Source organism: Simochromis diagramma, unplaced genomic scaffold, assembly GCF_900408965.1.
Source record: "Simochromis diagramma unplaced genomic scaffold, fSimDia1.1 OVJJ01000361.1, whole genome shotgun sequence".
NCBI classification, from domain to species: domain Eukaryota; kingdom Metazoa; phylum Chordata; class Actinopteri; order Cichliformes; family Cichlidae; genus Simochromis; species Simochromis diagramma.
This window is the reverse complement of record NW_024386860.1, coordinates 2,855,247-2,873,081: the sequence shown is the minus strand read 5'-3', so window position 1 is coordinate 2,873,081 and position 17,835 is coordinate 2,855,247. Positions and strand designations below refer to the sequence as shown.

At 41.3% G+C, this 17,835-nt stretch overlaps 2 protein-coding genes and 1 non-coding gene across 5 annotated transcripts in view; 2 read left to right on the top strand and 1 right to left on the bottom strand.

Annotated features, from left to right (window-relative positions):
- The window catches only part of tex10 (testis expressed 10), a 32,083-nt gene extending 15,477 nt beyond the window's left edge, over positions 1 to 16,606 (top strand). Inside the window, exons 1-16 of one of the 3 annotated variants that reach the window (XM_040029639.1) lie at positions 286 to 590; positions 839 to 1,035; positions 1,535 to 1,722; positions 1,815 to 2,141; positions 2,232 to 2,444; positions 2,558 to 2,810; positions 2,901 to 3,013; positions 5,536 to 5,783; positions 7,530 to 7,665; positions 9,393 to 9,562; positions 12,660 to 12,837; positions 13,609 to 13,831; positions 15,335 to 15,415; positions 15,597 to 15,781; positions 15,861 to 16,071; positions 16,170 to 16,606. In XM_040029639.1, coding sequence (XP_039885573.1) covers positions 853 to 1,035; positions 1,535 to 1,722; positions 1,815 to 2,141; positions 2,232 to 2,444; positions 2,558 to 2,810; positions 2,901 to 3,013; positions 5,536 to 5,783; positions 7,530 to 7,665; positions 9,393 to 9,562; positions 12,660 to 12,837; positions 13,609 to 13,831; positions 15,335 to 15,415; positions 15,597 to 15,781; positions 15,861 to 16,071; positions 16,170 to 16,292 — 2,832 coding nt within the window. In that variant the 5' untranslated portion in view covers positions 286 to 590; positions 839 to 852 and the 3' untranslated portion in view covers positions 16,293 to 16,606. Of the gene's footprint in view, positions 1 to 285; positions 591 to 835; positions 1,036 to 1,534; positions 1,723 to 1,814; positions 2,142 to 2,231; positions 2,445 to 2,557; positions 2,811 to 2,900; positions 3,014 to 5,535; positions 5,784 to 7,529; positions 7,666 to 9,392; positions 9,563 to 12,659; positions 12,838 to 13,608; positions 13,832 to 15,334; positions 15,416 to 15,596; positions 15,782 to 15,860; positions 16,072 to 16,169 lie in introns of those variants that run through there. The other 2 variants (XM_040029638.1, XM_040029640.1) reach the window with 2 other exon arrangements.
- A 60-nt stretch (positions 16,607 to 16,666) lies between these two features.
- The window catches only part of invs (inversin), a 32,214-nt gene continuing 31,045 nt past the window's right edge, over positions 16,667 to 17,835 (bottom strand). Inside the window, 2 exon segments of the mRNA XM_040029637.1 lie at positions 16,667 to 17,295; positions 17,378 to 17,464. Of these exon segments, the coding sequence (XP_039885571.1) occupies positions 17,180 to 17,295; positions 17,378 to 17,464 (203 nt within the window). The 3' untranslated portion in view covers positions 16,667 to 17,179.
- trnat-ugu lies at positions 17,671 to 17,743 on the top strand. Its single transcript has one exon. It is a non-coding gene; the product is annotated as a tRNA-Thr (tRNA).

Here is a 17,835-nt window from a genome sequence, read left to right as displayed (position 1 = left end):
AAACAAAAACAAAACCAAAACAAAAACATGTTGTAGCGCTATTTTGTGTCCGCGCTTCACAGAAAGACCTAATCTATTCTCTTAGAGGAAACAAAATGACAATTATTATCATTTATTTGTGCTTTGAATTTTATTATAAACTATTAAGTTAATTGTTCCAAGGCACCTTCGAGGGCAGCTTTTTTTTGGTGCGTTTATTTTATACACCGCATTAGCGTCCAGGAGCAAAATTGAAGAGAAATAGTGAATTACCTAAGAAAAGAAGGCTTGTGTTTTTCATTTTATTTCAAGTTTGCGCGTATGATGACGCTCGAGCAGCTATAAACTCGCACTTTTCCCCAGTTTGGTGGTTTCATTTATTATAAGCCCCGCAGGAGTAGCAGCTGAAGTGCACACATCTAACGCGCAGTCTTTGTGATCATGTACACACACATAATCAAAGGACCCAATGTAGCCACACGAGACCGAATAAAGATCATTTTCTTTGTATATGTGTGTGTATGTTTAGTCGTTAGCCGGGTGGACACATTTTAATGGATGCTTTATGTAGTGTAAATTTCCGACTTTAGATTGCAGACATTTTTATTGTGGTGAGTACAATTAACTACTACCGCTAAAAACTGTTGCAGGGAAATGATAGGTAAGTTAGCAGAGCAAGCTAGCTGTGCTGCTGAGTATCGAAATGTACTATTGAGAGTAAAAATAACAATGTTAACGGTCCTGACACAAATTATGTTATTATTGATACGTGTTCGATTTACCATAGGTTTATGTGTCATTAAAATGAGTGCATTAATTCACTTCCCACTATCTTCATGTGTCATTACACTGACAGCAGTCTAGACTGCAGAGATGAAGGCCAAAAAGAAGAAGAGGCAGGATGACTTCCAGAAAGTGAAGCTAAAAGTGGGAAAGAAAAAGCCCAGAGCTGATAACGCCACCAACACCAACTTTCGTTCCAAGGGGATCTATCTGTCTGAGCAGCTAAAGAGAGACACGAGTGGACCCACAACACACAAACAGCTCGGTATTAATGTAAGATCTTAGATCTTTTCAGATTTTAGCAAGTTAAAAAAAAAGCATACTATAGGCTTGTTTCATTTAATATAACAAGTTCGTCTTCTTCCGTAGTGAGAGTAGAGAGCAAGTAGAAATATGTTGCGGACGGAAGAGGAATGAAAGTCAGTAGAAGCAAGACAGAATAAATGTGTGTGAATGAGAGTGAAGCAGGTGGAAAGGCGAAGATGCAAGGATTAGAGGTTGTGAAGGTGGATGAGTTTAAATACCTGGTGTCAGACATGCAAAGCAACAGACAGTGTACATGAGATGTGAAGAAAGAGTGCATGCAGTGGACGGAGATGAGTCTTGGGTGATTTTTGACTGAAGGAAAGCTGCAAGAGTGCTGTGATCTATGGTATGGAGACATTTACTGTGAGGAGGCATATGATCCACTGTGGTGACCCTTAAAGGGAGCAGCCAAACGAAGAAGAACAACAGAAACAAATTTATCTCATTTTATTCCCTCCTTCCACAGGACCTCCTGTCTCAGCTGCACCATTACAACGCGAATGTGAAACACAGTGCCTTGTTAGGTTTGAAAGAGTTGCTGTCCATCAGTCCCTCTTTGTTAGAGCAGCATCTTTCACGCTTGCTTTCAGAAGTGGCAGCTGTTTTAACAGACAAGGATCACAATGTTCGTGTGGCAGCTGCACGTGTGCTCAGGTTAGACAAGCATGTCAAAAATACAACAAACACATTTGTTTCTTTGTTTAAATGTGTCTAAAGTAAACAAACTTGTTTTAACTTGCTTACAGGTATATTGCACAGTGTGTGCCTGCAGAACGCGTGGCACCGTTTTTCCCCCTCCTCAGTGCTCATTTGTCTTGTGCTATGACGCATATCGAGACAGGAATCCAGGAGGATGCCATAAATGTCCTCGACGTGTTCCTAGAGCACTACCCTGCTCTGCTAGCTGCACGGCCTGCAGTTCTCCTCACTAACTTCCTAGAGATGATCTCTCACAGACAGAACAGCGGAGGAGCCAAAAAAGCTTCAGACTCCAAGGCTTGGACCTGGTCGCTGTCCATCAACCCTAACAGGGCTGTGACGAGCCAGCAGTGGCGGCTCTCTGTTCTTCTCAGGTATGGAAGCTGCATGTAAACACAATCAGGAAAAATCTAAGTTAATAACTCTGAATGCCAATCTTCCTGTTTGTTGTACTTGTATCTCAGGCTCGGGCGCTTTCTCCAGGCAGTTGTTGAGGAAAGACCAACGGAGGAAAGTGATATGTCTGTCCCAACTGAAAGAGTTTTTGGTTCTAGTGGAGAGGGCCGATTTACACCTCTTCATCTCAACTGGGAAGAGCTAACGTACAGCAAGGTTGGAGTTAAGATTTATGAACATTCTGGGGCCAAACCAACTCCACACTCCACCTTTAAACTTAGGTATGAAATCTCTGACTTTAGTAGCTGTCCAGAAATAGTTCAGTTTAAGCTTCTTTTTTTTTTTTGTTTGTTTTGTTTTTTCATTTGTTTTTTAAAATTCTTTCACTGTGCAGACCTGAGCAGGATCCAGGAGCTACAGTAAATGAGGGTCTAGACTCAGCTGAGACTGTTCAAAAGTTTGCAGCTACTCTTGTGCCTCTCCTGCTGGAAGTGTGGGTCGAGGCCAGCACCAATGACAGCCCGTGGAATAACACAGAGGGGGCCCACCTACTCACTCCAGATGCCATGTCAGTAATGTTCCAGGTCTTGTCTATTCTGCAGTTGCTGAGAAAACTGGCCCCACAGCGGGAGAACCAGGATGCACTGGTGAGATGTGACTTGCATGTCTTTTGTTTTTTTCATTTTATTTTAATGTAAATGTTTGATCAACCTCACAGATATTTTTGTTTTCTTTAGGATGCGTGGTTCCGTAAAGAATACCTGGGAGATTTTAAGCAGCACTTCATTAAAAACTTTCCCTACGGGAGCCGGGATACACCCAGACATAAAAAGAAAATTGATCTCAAAAGGTAAGAAAGTTCATTCTTGGCATTCTTTTTATCTTTGGTGTTTTTATTAATACGTAGCTGTCATGGGGCGAGAAGTGGGGTACATCCAATCCAGTCCAATCTAACTTTATTTATTGAGCAGTTTAAAAACAACATAGTTGACCAAAGTGCTTTCCAGTAATAAAAAAAACAGAGATAACAGTTAAAAAAAACATACATTAAGCAGACAAAGAAGTGTATATATAAATAACAATAAAATAAATACATAAGTGAAAAAAGGAAGATAAAAATAAATCAGTATATATTAAATATAAAACATGAGTAAAACGGACAATAAAATATACAAGGAATAAAATTAACAAAATAAAAAGATTAAGAGTGACCTAAAACTGACTAAAAGCTGACACTGGTACTACTCCTAAAAAGCCTTGGAAAAAAGGTGTATTTTTAAAAGTGATTTGAACATTTCAAGTGTTGGGGCCAGCCTAATATGGAGGGGCAGCTTATTCCATAATTTGGGGCCCACAACAGTGAAAGCTCTGTCCCCCCCAGTGTTTCAGTCTCGACATGGGGACAGCAAGGAGTGACTTGTCAGTTTATCTGAGAGACCTTTGTGGAGTGTATAGGTGTAGAAGGTCTATCATTTTAAAAGGGACAGGCAACCAGTGTAAAGACAACCAGTGTACATCCTGGGCCGGTCAGCAGCCTGTTGATCGGCTGACACAGAAGGGCAGACAACTATTGAAATTTATGCCTACAGTCGATTACAGTCGATTTTCTGTGGACTCTGGAAGGAAGCTGGAGTACCCAGGGAGACTGTGGCTTATGCTTCAGTTGGAAATTTACGCCATAACTGCAAACCCATCTGAAACCTTATGGCGTAACCTGACGTACATCTTGCTGGAAATGTAACTACACGGCAGTTTGACGCAGCCTGCAGCTGCCTTGATTGGCCTGTTTAGTACCGTTATTTCCTTTTGTGCATTTATGGCTCCTTTTTTGCTACAGTTTTTGAATTTAACAATCATTGCCTGTTTATTAGGAATAATAACCCTAGCATCACTGTAAGGACTCACAAATATCAGAAAATTACTGGAAACTATCAGAATGGACGTGTGAGAATGTACAAAAAAGTCTAGAGGGACAAATCTGTTTGCCCAGAGAAATCTGACCACAACAAAGAGCAGGCCAGGAGAGAAAAAAGTCCCAACATTTATTTATTTATTTTTTCTATCAGCTGACACTGCTTATTTATTTTTTAGCACCTGGCGGCTCTTTTTTACTTCTCATCTGTAAATAATCTGCTCTTTCACGTGATTCAGTTTATTTTGAAAAGTCTCAACAGGATCTTGAGCTTTATTGTGAAAGGTTTATGTGGTACATAAACAAGCGGACACGCGATTGTGTTACCGTCGTTGTTGCTAACCACAACGCATAAAAACAGGCGCTTGTCCATCCGTAGTGTGGTTATATTAAATGTAAGAGAAAGAGAGAACTTTAAGAAATTAATATAGCCACTACAGTGACCATCAAAACGGTGAAAAAATATTGCCGTAAACAGTTTATTTTGCGACACCACAAAACAAACGATAGCGTAAAATGAAACGATAGACATTTTTATATCGTCATTCGATATATATCGTTATATCGAACAGCCCTAACACAGAAGTCTAAATCAGGCCTTAGGTGGTAGAGTCGGCTGTCTACCAATCAGAAAATCAGTTCAAATTGTAAATGATAAAGTATCCTCGCGTCAGTTTGAGTGAACGTGAGAAAGTGCTTAGGCATAGATGTGTGTGATTGGGTGAGTGAGACTTGCAGTAAGAAAGTGCTTTGAGTAATCAACTGAGTAGAAAAGAGCAAAGAAACCACAAAGGGGTTTAAGCCCAGAACCTACTTTATGTGAGGCAGGTGAGTTCTGTTAACCTGTGGGGACAGCTGTAACCACTGTGCCGCAATGTTGCCTCTTATTTATTAATGACATTAAATTTAATGTCATTAATAAATAAGTTAGATGCCTCATTGCCCAAGGATGCATTACATTACACTTTTCCTCTGCCTGTTTCACACTTTTCTCTTGACTCACAGCTTATGATAAGATGCAGGGAAGCTTAACAATCTGCTATCAAAGGCACTGATGAGGAACACAAACATGATATGCTTAAAATGTTTACATTTCTCAAAATATTTAAATTCACATCTTCTTTTATTTACATTTGTATTAATACAAATTTGTATTTTTTGCCATATTTGAATGGATAATAGATGTTGACTTGTTGGAGGCTGATTGCCATCTATTTAAGAACTTTTTTTTGATTTTAAATTCATACATTTTTTTTTTTTTGTAAAGTTTTGGTTGTTTTTTTTTCTTTTTCACCTATATGTTTGTGCATAGCTCTAAACTGCAAGTTTTGAGTTCTTCGTTTTAAAAACTGTAAAAGATTTAAGCAGCCAATACAGTCTGATCCTCTACTGGTGGTTATTTACTGTGTATGAAATTGAGACTAGCTAAGATTGCCCTCATCTCACTCTCCACTCTTCAGGAGCAAACAGACAGCAGCCCTTCCTGGTCCAACTGTGGATCCTCTTGCCCTCAACATCACACTCTGCCAGGTGATGGTGTCCCTTAGCCAGAAGCAGGGCGTTGGCCAAGAGGCAGATGGAGACTGGCTGACACCACTGAGGACGTTTGTCCGAGACACTCTGGGTAGCGGAGTGAAGCTGAGCTACAGGCAGCTGCAAATGCTGCTGGGTACCGTGTGGAAGATGGTGCTCACACAAAGAAGCAAAAGTAAATATATATTTATATATATATATTAGGGGTGCAACGATACACAAAATTCACGGTTCGGTTCGGTTCGATACTTTGGTGTCACGGTTCGATATTTTTTTGATACAAAAAAAATGTTCATGCCTTTTTAATTTGTCATTTATTAAAATTATAAATATATATTTTAACTCAAAAGTACAGTTTTTAAATTTAACCCTAACCCTTGTGCGTGTTTTTTATTTTGACAGCGAATGCGCACCTGCGGACCACTTATGTGCAGCCTTGGTTATTTAGCTCGTCATATTGCAGCCACAGAAATTATTTTGTCCATGAAACCATAAAGCTGCACTTTCTTTTTGCCTTATAGTCTGATTTGTCATAACTTCTCCGTTTTGTGGTAAGCTTTTCTTTGGCTGTCACTTCTTCACCCTGACCTGTCTTATTTGGCTCAGCAGAACTAAAATATATATCCTGCTGCTTTTACACACGCACTCACATAAGCTCAGCGATTCTCTGCGCGATCAACCTTTCACATGTTTAAGCTTGCTGCGGGAGATTTCACTTGTCATGTTTGCATAGTAAGCTAACGATTAATAAGACGATGTCAGAGGAATTGGTGCACAAATTATCATCACTCACAGATCAGTGCTGTCGCTCTCTATACACAGTTCGCGCGATTGCAAAGTGAAAGCAAAAAAACAAGCGCAAATTCAAACGCGATTTCAATATGTCACATATTGACAGTGGCTCACCGATGCCAATGACATAATTACCCAGCTACATTTCTGAAAGAATGCAAAAGCATTGACATATATTTTTCCTTCCTACAATAGCCCGACGGGCAGGGAAGAGATAGATTTGGTAGCCCGACTGAAAAAATCGCTAGCCCCAGGACGTCGGGCTAGCGATATTGCAAGCCCTGTATCTGATTGAGGAATCACTCATCTTTGGAAAAGAGAGTTTATTACAGAGAAATGGCTCTTTCCAAAATAAAAGCTATACTATCCGCTTCTTCTGGGCTATATTCTCAGCAGCATAAGGAGAATCATGTGCTAACAGCTGTCTAAATGACTCGGCTAAAGTTAGTAGCATGCTTGTTGTTTTTGTCTTTGCACTAGGATGATGTCGGCGTAAATGTGCAGTCATATTCGTTGTGTTCCCACTAGTGCTTTCAGGTTAATCTCGTTGAAATGACCTTAACGCCACAACACGGCAAATCTCCGTTAACGAGCTACCGCCGATCGCCCCGTGCAGCTAACTGCGCTAACACACTAGTTCCCACCCATGTAATTGAGCATTGCATGGCACATCCAACATACTGTTTTACTTTAGTCCATGACTCGCTTACCTTCAGGGTCATACGTCACATGAAAACCAAAATAATTCCAAACGCCAGATCTGAATGAGGGTGGGGGAGGTCCATGTTGCAAGGAGAGCTTAACTTCTGTCTTGCTAGCTTGCCCTGCGCTCTTCCTTCTGACTATGCTGTCTGTGTTGAGCGCTCAGTGGATCTGCGCTCGACAGTGCAGCCTAGGCGGAGTAGTCGAACGCAGATTCACTGAGCGCTCAACACAGACAGCATCGTCAGAAGGAAAGTTGATAAAATAAATTACAAATGTTGTATTGTTCGATACATATGTGTACCGAACCGAAAGCACTGTATCGAACGGTTCAATATCGATACGAATATCGTTGCACCCCTAATATTTATATATATTAATTAGAGAGAGATGTTAAAACTGTGTCATAATGTCCATGTTTGTGCAGCAGTGACAGAGGACCTGTTGGCAGCAGTGTATATCTACTACAAGCAAAGAAACCTCCCTCTGCAGACACGATCACTGCTGCTATCGTTCTACAGCAAGCTTTACCTGCAGGAGCAAGGGCATGCACACCTAACCAGGTAACTTGTTCTTAACATGTAGGATTTTTGAACAGCTGTTTTCCAAAAGTTCATGCACCACATGGCATAATTGTTGGAGATATAGAAGGCAGGATGATAGCATCAGCATAAATAATCATTCATTTGAGTTTTTTGTCGTATTTTTCTACATAATTTAGTAGTTTACACTTTGGCCAAACAAGCAAAAGATCCCTGGTTCTCTGCCGTGACAGGACAAAAATCTGGTTTAAGGAAAAATATATTTTAAATTGCAAACACAGAGCTACCTGCTGTAACATCCACTTATGATTAAGGAAGCAGCTGAAAGTAGTTTCTTCTTCATCATTCAGGCATCCCCTGCAGTGACTTTATGCCCAAGCAGTTGTCCCAGCTCACATTTTGCTAGCTGCTGATTTAGAGTTCTTGTATACGGGTCATTCCATGTAAAATCAATCAAAGCCTCTCACGATGAAGGCTCTGGAGGGTCCCCGGATCAGGACTATGAGGTGACAGCAGCTTAGTAAAGTGAGTAAAGGGGACATGCCAAAAGAAAATAGTCACAAGCTGAATAGGCAGTAAAGCAACAAATGCAAGGAGAGTATCCTCCTGACCCTCTGTGATCCAGGCTCAAATTGCAGGGAAAACTGTTATAAGAGTGTTATAATGTTAATTATATTACAGATTATTCTGATTAAGAAGAAAACTTGTAGGTGAAAAGTAGAGCTTTAATATGCTGTTGCCCAAAATTGTCTTTTTGAAGTTTTCTCCAGTAAATCAGCAAACAGATAAAAGATCTAGAGTACAAATGCTTGTTACTCCACATCAAAGCCAGTAAATTGGATCAGTTCTGCTGCTGAACTTTGATATATCCCATGATACTGATGCTCACTGGTGGTCATAGAAAAAAACTGTACTGAACAAGAACCAGAACTGGCTTTAGATTGCGGCATTGAAGTGCGTGTAAAATGGAGTTGATTTAAAGAGTTTAAGAGAGTTTAAAATAATTTTTCAGCCCTGGAAATTCCACTAGGATATCTTTTGCGCTCTATAAGTTATAAGAGCTCCAAAAATACTAGAAAAAAATAACATGAATAAAAACTAGTCATATTTCAGCCCTATGCTGTGTACTCTAAGGGCCCGTAAATAGGAAAAAAATTGTCTTATTGTGATAAGAAAGTTTTTCATGCCTTCATTAAATATTCTAGCTGATTCTGAGGAGGTCGGAATTGATTGATTTTATTTTTATATGGCGTGACTGTGCAGCCAAATCATGTAACCGTTACCACAGCAAAAATAAACTCATGTATCCCTCTTAACACATCTAAAACATGGAGTAATTATTAAACTGTGAAGCACTGCACATATACCACAGTCCTCTCCTACAGCTGCGTTGTTTCTGAGTTTCAGACTATCCATTTAACTTGTTCTGAATAAAAGATTGTAGAAGATTTATGATGATCATGTGTTGCACAGTCCACATGAAATTATGCTTTTTTTTCATGTAATTGTTTCGTAACTGTCCCAAACTACAAAGAACAAAATCAAAACTAACCATTATCACATCTGTGGCTTCCCTGAATAGCTTTATTTTTGCTCGTAAACAAAATGTAGTGTAAAAATAAATCTGTCTCACTTTTGTGGTCACATTAACTTGTGCTCAGACGTAAGAACTGTAACAGTTGTGTAATAACATCAGGCCTTGATGTGGTGGCCTTGGGTTCACATGCCCTTTTTGTCTCTCTCTGAAGGAGCAAGGTGCTGTCTCGCTGGTTGGCATCTCTTCCTGTGCAGTTGTCCCAGTTGGGCCACCGTAACCCAATGCTGTCTGTGCAGCTCATCCTTTCCATCCAGGCCGCTGCTTCTCGAGGCAACAAAGACCTGATCAGCAGTCTGCAGACGCATGCCTGCACGCTGTATGGTGAGCATGAAAATGCAGTGATCATAATGTTTGGGGCCGCTTGAGAAATGTTTTTTGGGGTCGGGGAGCAAATGCAGCAATCATACTTGAGAACTGAGACCCCTGAAGTGTGTAATCTGTCATGATGTGACTCCTGCTACCAGAGATCTGCACAACGAAGCAGGATTTGGACTGTTAAAGGTTCCCTCAAGTTTAGTCCTGAGTTTTCAGTATTATGGAGGTGGTTCACTTATTACCAGGATACATCGCCATGGTTACTCATGATGCAGACCTAACCAGCACAGATTATGGCTACGTCCAGACGTACACGGATATTTTTGAAAACGCAGATTTTTCTATGCGTTTGGGCCTTTCGTCCACATGTAAATGGCGTTTTGGTTCACTGAAAATGGACATTTAAAAAAAAAAAACTCCTGGCAGGGTGGAGATTTTCGAAAACTCAGTTTTTGTGTTTAGGTGTGGAAACGGAGATTTACTCACGCACACCTTATTGTTTACATGAAATAAATTATATAGACAAAATAGTGTTGCTGTTAATCTTACTATTTGCAGTTTTTCCACGCTTACATATACACGGGGTTATTGTCCCTCCATTTAGAAAGACAGAGGCATCAGAGTGAACTTCAGATGTGGCCTCTGCATTCAACACAGACGCTCTCACAACCCAAATCCCAATGTCGGTTTTGAATAAATAATTTTTTTTTAAAATTAAATTCATTTATGCTGTATGCATTTTGTTCATTCCTAAGTTGTGAGTCTACACAACAGCCAAAATACTGTCTTTATTATTAACATTTGAAATGATGAAGGCACTTGAAAAGTAACACAAAATTATCTGCCGTTCCAGAAAAACAAAAACTTTTCAGAAGTGCTTAAGGTTTTGTGAGGGCACAAAACCCTGTTTAGTCTTTCCCTCCCAGGCTTCTGATTGGCCAACATTTTGTTTTTAGCGTTTACATGTGGACGGAGATATTTTTTTCAAAACTGCACATTTGGACGGGATTTTTTTGTTTTGTTTTTTTTGTTTAAGGAAACAGAAAATCTCCTTTTTCAAAAATACCCGTGTACATGTGGATGTAGCCTATGTTCCAAATTAGAGATCAGCAGGTATGAAATAACCGTCTACTGAATCAGTTTTCTGAAAAATAATATCACTCTTGCGCATGAAGATCTTTTCAGATCACGAAAGTCTAAAGTTTTTGACTTTTTTTTGTGTTTTTTTTTTTTTTGGTTTTGTTTTTTTAAGAGTGTCTTTATGTAAAGCCTATCCTGGGGACACACACCCCCCCCCCCACCCCCCCCATCATCTGGATGGGAACATGTTACCCTAAAACCTGTATATACCTTTCAGTGTTGATTGTCCCTTTCCACATGTGCAAACTGCCATACCATCAGAGATGCTGGCTTTTAAACTGAGGACTGACAACAAGCCAGATTATCCCTCTCCTCTTTATTTTGAAGGACATGGTGTCCATTTTTTTTTTTTTTTTCTTTCAAAAAGAATTTTGAATTTTGATTTATCTAACCACTGGACTCTTTTCCTCTTTGGATCAGTCCATCTTAAAAGACTGCAGTGTTTGTAGATCATCTGCACATATGCATGACAGAGCTTTAACCTGCACTTGTGGACGGTGAACTGTGTTCTTAGACAAAGATTTCTGGAAGTGTTCCTGAGCCGGTGCAATCATTTCCATGATGGAATCACACCTGAGAGCACGGGCCTCCAATATAAACAAACGTAGTAATTTAACGTTGAGGAACATTTTTCTGAAACTTTTCCAGTTTGTAGACATAGGTTGTTGTTTTTTTCCAGGTTGATGAACCTCTGCCTCCCTGAGAGGCTCTTTTTTTTAAATTTTTTTTATACCAAATCATATTACTGAGCTGTTGTTAGTTTCTCCATGTGTGGTTTTTTTTTTTTTTGTTTGTTTTTTTTTGTTCCTCAGACCACATGGTGGAGCGGTATTTAAGCCCTAGTGGGAGTTGTCCCTTAAGAAGGCTGTTGGCCCACTGTTGAGCATGTGTCTCATCACATGAGCCAAGGTGTGGAAAAGGGTGTGGGGTCATTATCAGCACAGGTTTTGGGTGAAACAATCATGTGACTTATTGAGATCAATTGATGCAAGATGTGAGTGGGCGTTAAGGCGCCTCAAAACTGGATTGTAGGTGGCAGCGGTTCATGTCTCAAGCCACCACCTATGTTCAAGGATGGTTGTTCACAGTGGACATAGATGGCTTCTTTCACTCCTCTTTCAAACCATCTGTCTTTATCCAAAATGTGAACATTGGCATCCTCGAAGGAGTTTTTATTTTTACAGTTTAACCCTGTTCTATAAAATACAAATTCTTGCAGCTCTTGATCGACTTTAGTTCACTTGAACTTTTGTGTGTGTAAAAGACCAAACTGAGGGAAGAACACTCTGAGGTTACAGACACATCACGACCAGGGAAACATACTGTAGGTGTAGAAATGCATTAATTTGCAATCAGAGGTTGGAATCACAAAATTAACCTAAAAGAAGAATTGTAGAAGCTTTTTTTTTTTTCTGTCATTTTCCTTATATTCATATGTTGCATGCATAGGTCTAGCAAAGGTATACAGACCTCCAAAAATCTGTGACTCTCTAACTAGAGTAGTTCCCATAGGAGGCACTATAATGCTGTGTTAGCCACCCCAGGCAACTTTGTACATTGCTGGAAACCCGTCCATAAGAACAGCTCAGAGAATGGTCAGATAGTTAGATAGCTGGTGTGTAACAGAGGGGGTTGGGAAGGGGAGGGGGGGTTGTTTCTGATAGAAACTGCCGCAGAGCCAGCAATTCACCATCACAAGACTCCTTTTGTCTGAGAGCTTCTGACATCAGCATGTGCGTCAGAGACGGGCAGAACACCACACACACAGACGCATTATCTGAGCCAATACTGTAGTAGTTATGTCTTTCATCTGTCTCTTTTACTGGTCCCAACATAGTCTGGTTTTCCAAGTATTGGTCCTAATTTTCCAGATAGAGCTCCTCGTTAAATCCCCACAGGGTGCACGGCATTGCTGTCTCTCCATAATTACACGTGACTTGTGCATCTCTGTTTGTCTGTGAAGATCCACAGGATGGGGTCGTGGTGCTCTTACCATCAGAGTCCCAGCAGCGAATGGTGCAGCTGCTCTACTTCCTCCCCAAGATGTCCCAGCCTCTTCTGGCCAATCTGAGCAGCTGCTGCACTGCTGGACGAATCTCTGCCGGCCTCGCCGCCTCTCTGATTCGTATCATACATCTTAGGTGAGCTTTCAGACCCGCTTTGGAAAGCACATGAACACAGTTGTGTTTGACAGCAGATGGTTGCTGGCACACAGGCACACAAACGACGCTCTGCCTGATCACCATCAGATGGCAGTGTTGTTCTTTCACAGACAAATCAGTGACAGCTTTTATGATCTATTACCTGCTTGTTGACATAAACTGAGATGAATATTCTGTATTTTTGATATTCAACTTCCTTGTGACAATTAAACCACTTTTTTTTATAATATTTTGTTCTATTATCATCCCCAGTTAACCTTTCTCTGTGATGATATGTGTGTGCTGCCATGTTTGACCTTATTCTTATGTCAGTGGGGCAGTGTTATACAAATTTTGAGTGGTGGGAGTACTGAGTTCATATGGGATGGAGTGTGCGTACGGGTGTGTGTGTGTGTCTCGAGTGTTGTACAAAGAGCTCTTTTTGAGGCTGGAATGCAGGATCGTCATGGAGTTTTGAGAAGATGGTCTGCATGTGTCTCCCGGGCTTTATGAAACACCCTGTTATTCACACACATTTCTCACTGTTACAAATCTATATTCCCCCGCAGGGCAAGGAAGAAGTTTTCATAATTATATTTCAGTGTGCTGTTATTCTTAATATTCTTGAAAATAGAAGAACACTGAAATCAAATCATGAATAATCCTAAAGTGTTTGAAATGTGAGAACTTTCAAAAATTACAAAGCCTGAGATTCAAATCACAATTCAGGGTTTTTGATTGTGTAACATGATCACTGATTATGTTCTCCAGGTCCCCTCTGAGCAGCTGGACAGCTGGGAGCCAGGAAGCGGCATTGCAGCACGTGGACTATTTCAGCTTCCTGTTCTCCACCCTCATAGGCTTCTCGTCTGAACAGCTCGCCTCCCTGCAGGAGGCAGAGGATGACAGTGTCCTGCCTCCCGCCGCTCTTTCACCTCTCGGCCTCTACCCCACCCCGCTGGAGCAGTTCACACACCACTGGGACATTGTTGAGGTGTGTTCACTGTTCACCTTTTTAATCCCACACCTAAACCCTTACATTTAACATTAGAAATAAATCTGGAGGAGACCCAGACTTGCAGGTGAAGGAAGGGGTAGAAAAGACATTGTTTTGATATTCTGGACACAGCTGTGGTCTGTCGGTCCCCCCGGTCTCTCTCCGTCTCTCCTATTGAGCTCAGAGGGTGGAAGCTTTATCGTTGCACTCCGGCTGAGAGGGGAACGTTTATCGCGTTGCGCAGGTTGGAGATGCGTGGTTATCGGGCATAGTGGATATGCACAAATGCTAATGAGAGCCCATGGCATGATGGGAGAGTGACATTTCTGCACAGAAATTACCGTTAACGTAACTGTGCCCTGGGGCAAGAGTGTGTGAGTGTGTGAGCAAGTGGGGGGCTTATAATCACTAATTCAGCTCCTCAATTAAGGTCTCAGATCCTACCTCTCTCATCTCCCTGTCTGAGTCAATCACAGGGAAGTGGAAGGAAGGGGGAGCGGAGGGGGACGCTTGGTGAGGATGGAAGGAAGGGGGGGGCGGCATTAAGGACGGACTGTGTCAACTCCAGTTCGGCTAATGAGATGGGATTGTTTTTAATGACGGCGAGAATGCCAACAGGTGCACCGTTCAGACACCCACCGGCTCACACACACGCACCTAAATTTGATAAAAGTTAATGAGAAATTTGATTTGGATTTCAAGTTAATGACGGAAAGCTGAGCCTTATTTTTCACTTTTAAAAAGTTAGTGGCATGTTGGTGGTTTAGGCCTGAAACCACTCGCTTGCTGACAATCTGGAAAGTGAAAATAGTGAAACTGAAACTAAAAGTAATTTGTATGTCACATCTTTGGTAGTCAAGTGACAATCGGCAATATTGCATTCTTTCTGTGTGCTTTCTTTTTTTTTATGGGCCACCATGGAGTTTAAATACTTTTTTTAAAAATAAGTTGGGAGGCGGTAACAAGGGCAGTGCACACTGTTATTTGGAAGAGAGAGTAATTTTTCTTTTTTGTACAATTATGAGCAGTTTACCTGTCAAAGATAAATACTTATTAAGGATTTTAGCAGTAACCTGTAAAATGTTGAAATCTGAACCCCCAGCTGAGAATAAGTGGATTGCCATAGTGAGTAATATTCAAGAAACTGAGGGAATTACTTTTTATTCAAATATTATGGGCTGATCAATTTACAATAAACTGGGAGAAACTGATGTATGTAATCCAGTTACATACTTAGTTTCCTTCTTCCTGTTTTTGTTTTGTTTTTGTACCTGTATTTGTGAAGAACGCAACAAAATAAAAAGTTGTGTTTTTTTTTTTTTTAAAGATAAAATAAGAGCAGAAAATCTGTTGATGGAGTGTGTATGTCTGTTTTAGAGCTCGTGTGGTTACATATCTGCAGTCAGATTCCTCAGTCACACATTCGGACTTTGAAATCATTGCATCAGTGAGACACATGTATGAATATGGTCATAACCAAAATAACTGTTTGATTTATAGGAAGTGTGCCACTGTCTGGAAACTCTGGGCTCAAAGTCTCAGTGCTTTGACATCTTACAAACTGGCATTTGCAACTACCTGGTAAGAGACTGTTGTTATTAAGCATGCAGTAAATCACACTGATTTTTTTTTTTACATAAAGTTTGTTTATTGCTGTTTTATTTTATTTATACTTTTGGTGTTTTTGGTGTGTGTGTGTGTGTGTGTGTGTGTGTGTGTGTGTGTGTGTGTGTGTGTGTGTGTGTGTGTGTGTGTATCTCAGACCAAGTTAGGGGTGGTTTCCGACAGCATGGCGGCCGGGCTGCTGAGAGCTGTATCCAGACTGCTGGATCTCTCAGTCCTGCCCCTTGAGCCCGTGTTGCGCTTCTTGTCACAGTGCTGCCTCAGCCTGTTGTCGTTGCTCCTCACCCTGCAGCAGGAGGCACCTACTGAAACCAACCACAAAAGGTGTGCTTGAAGCTCTTTCAGTGATCTGTGCTGATTGATTTTGATCAAATGTGTTAACACCCTTGCTTGACATTTGCAGGGAAGCAATTTGGGGTGCTTGCGTGACAGCGCTGAGCAGCATTCCTCGCCTGCTGCGGGTTGTCCTGCAGTCGTTGCGCGTTGCCAATCTGAACGAGGAGGAGCTGCCGCAGCTCGGACAGATTCTCTCCATGCTGCTGCAGCACACGTCGCTCCACAGCCAGCTGCTGGCCAACACCACTCTGCTGCAAGAAATCCTCCAGCACCTCACGGTAAACGCGCCCACACAGATGCAGGCATATTCAATTGAAGGTATTTGAATGACACGGTTGGAGATTGATCACCAGATTACTTTGTGCGTGTGTTTCAGAGGTTCTCCCGGGGTGCAACCAGGGAGCAGTGGCTGACAGACCTGCTCTACTGTTACAGCGTCACCGTGGCTCACGGCTCGTCTGCTCACCGTGGTAATCTGGGCCTTCGAGACATATACTAACGGACAGTACGTGGTGTATTGCTCAGTTTAGCCTCCCAAACATGTTACAGTCACAATGACAACACGCAGGGCTCAGTAGTGACAAGTACACATGATCACACTTTCATACAGAAGACAATGAGAACTTTTTTGTTTTTTGTTTTAAAGTACTCCACATTCTTGTCCTTTCTTCTTTACTGTTTTATTCACAGCCCTGGTAACTGTGTATTCTCTTTTTTGAGTGTTAATACTGAACGGTCGTCCAGTGGCTACTTAAGTGACTTTGTATTAAAAGGAGTGGTGGGTAAGCAGAATAAAGGCAAAATGAAGTTAAATCAGAGGACTCTTTCTTTTGTTTTAGTTTTTATTTTTCACATTTCTTTTTAATAACACATTTTTAAAACATCCAGTATATATTTATAAAAGTACATAATAAAGATTGTTCTGTGCAAATAAAAAAGAACAGCAAAAACAGCATAGTTCACAAATAATACTTTTGAGAGGGAAAGCACTTTAAGACTAGAGTGTGTGTGGTGTGTGTGTGTGTTTGTGTCTCGGTGGCTGCAGGTGGGCTATCTCTATGACTGGCTGTTGATAGACTGCCTCATTCTCCACAACGGGAGGAAAGGTTATCTCAGTGTGTGTGCGACAGCGACGGAGAAGGAGGGAGATGGAGTGTGTATGTGTTCCTTCCACAATGGATGAAAGGTTATCTTTTACACACACCATTTTCTGTAGACTTAACCCCCACCCTGTGAGGTCATGGCTCTGATGTCATATGGCTTAATTTTAGAAAACTTGGCACATTGAGTGAACAATGTGTAGAGTAATTCTATAGAGGCAAGACTACCAGCCAGCTGAGAAAACATCAAAGAACATGAAGTGTGTGTGTGTGTGTGTGTGTTTTTTCAATGTTTTCCCCGGCCTCGTGTCCCCTGTCCTGCGCTATGTGGTCTCAGGTGGTAAGAGTAGAGCTTGGCTTGATTCATGGTGTCAGTCAAAGGCACACAGTCTATACCGCTCACTAAAAAAGACAAGCATTTAATAACTTTTGTAGAAACTTGTACTTGATAAATAAAGGTGTGTTTGTGTGCACAGGCACTTACACTGGCTCTGGGTGCGTTGAGGGATGTCCAAGAGCAGCTGAGACTGAGAGTCCCGAAATGAACGCCCTCGTCTGGACTTTGAGTTGCCTAAAGGGCAGTAAAGTAAAGAGCTGATGAAATTAAGCTGTCCAGCTACATAATGTGAATGGTTTCTGAACACAGGTAGTTGATGTTGGATACCAAAGCCTGGGGCGCTCCTTTAACTGGTTGATCTAGTCCAGGGCTCACACCCATGCTTGTTCTGTTGTCTGGTTGTCTTTATGTAGTGTATCCATGGGTGTTACTTCAGCAAAGGCCCTATAGCTCAGTGGTTAGAGCACTGGTCTTGTAAACCAGGGGTCGTGAGTTCAAATCTCACTGGGGCCTAGCAAATGTTTTGGTCCTGTAAATAAATATTTTTTACAGGACCAAGGTTGCCAGACCCTTAGTGGAATGTGCACACAGGCCAGCAGGAGTCT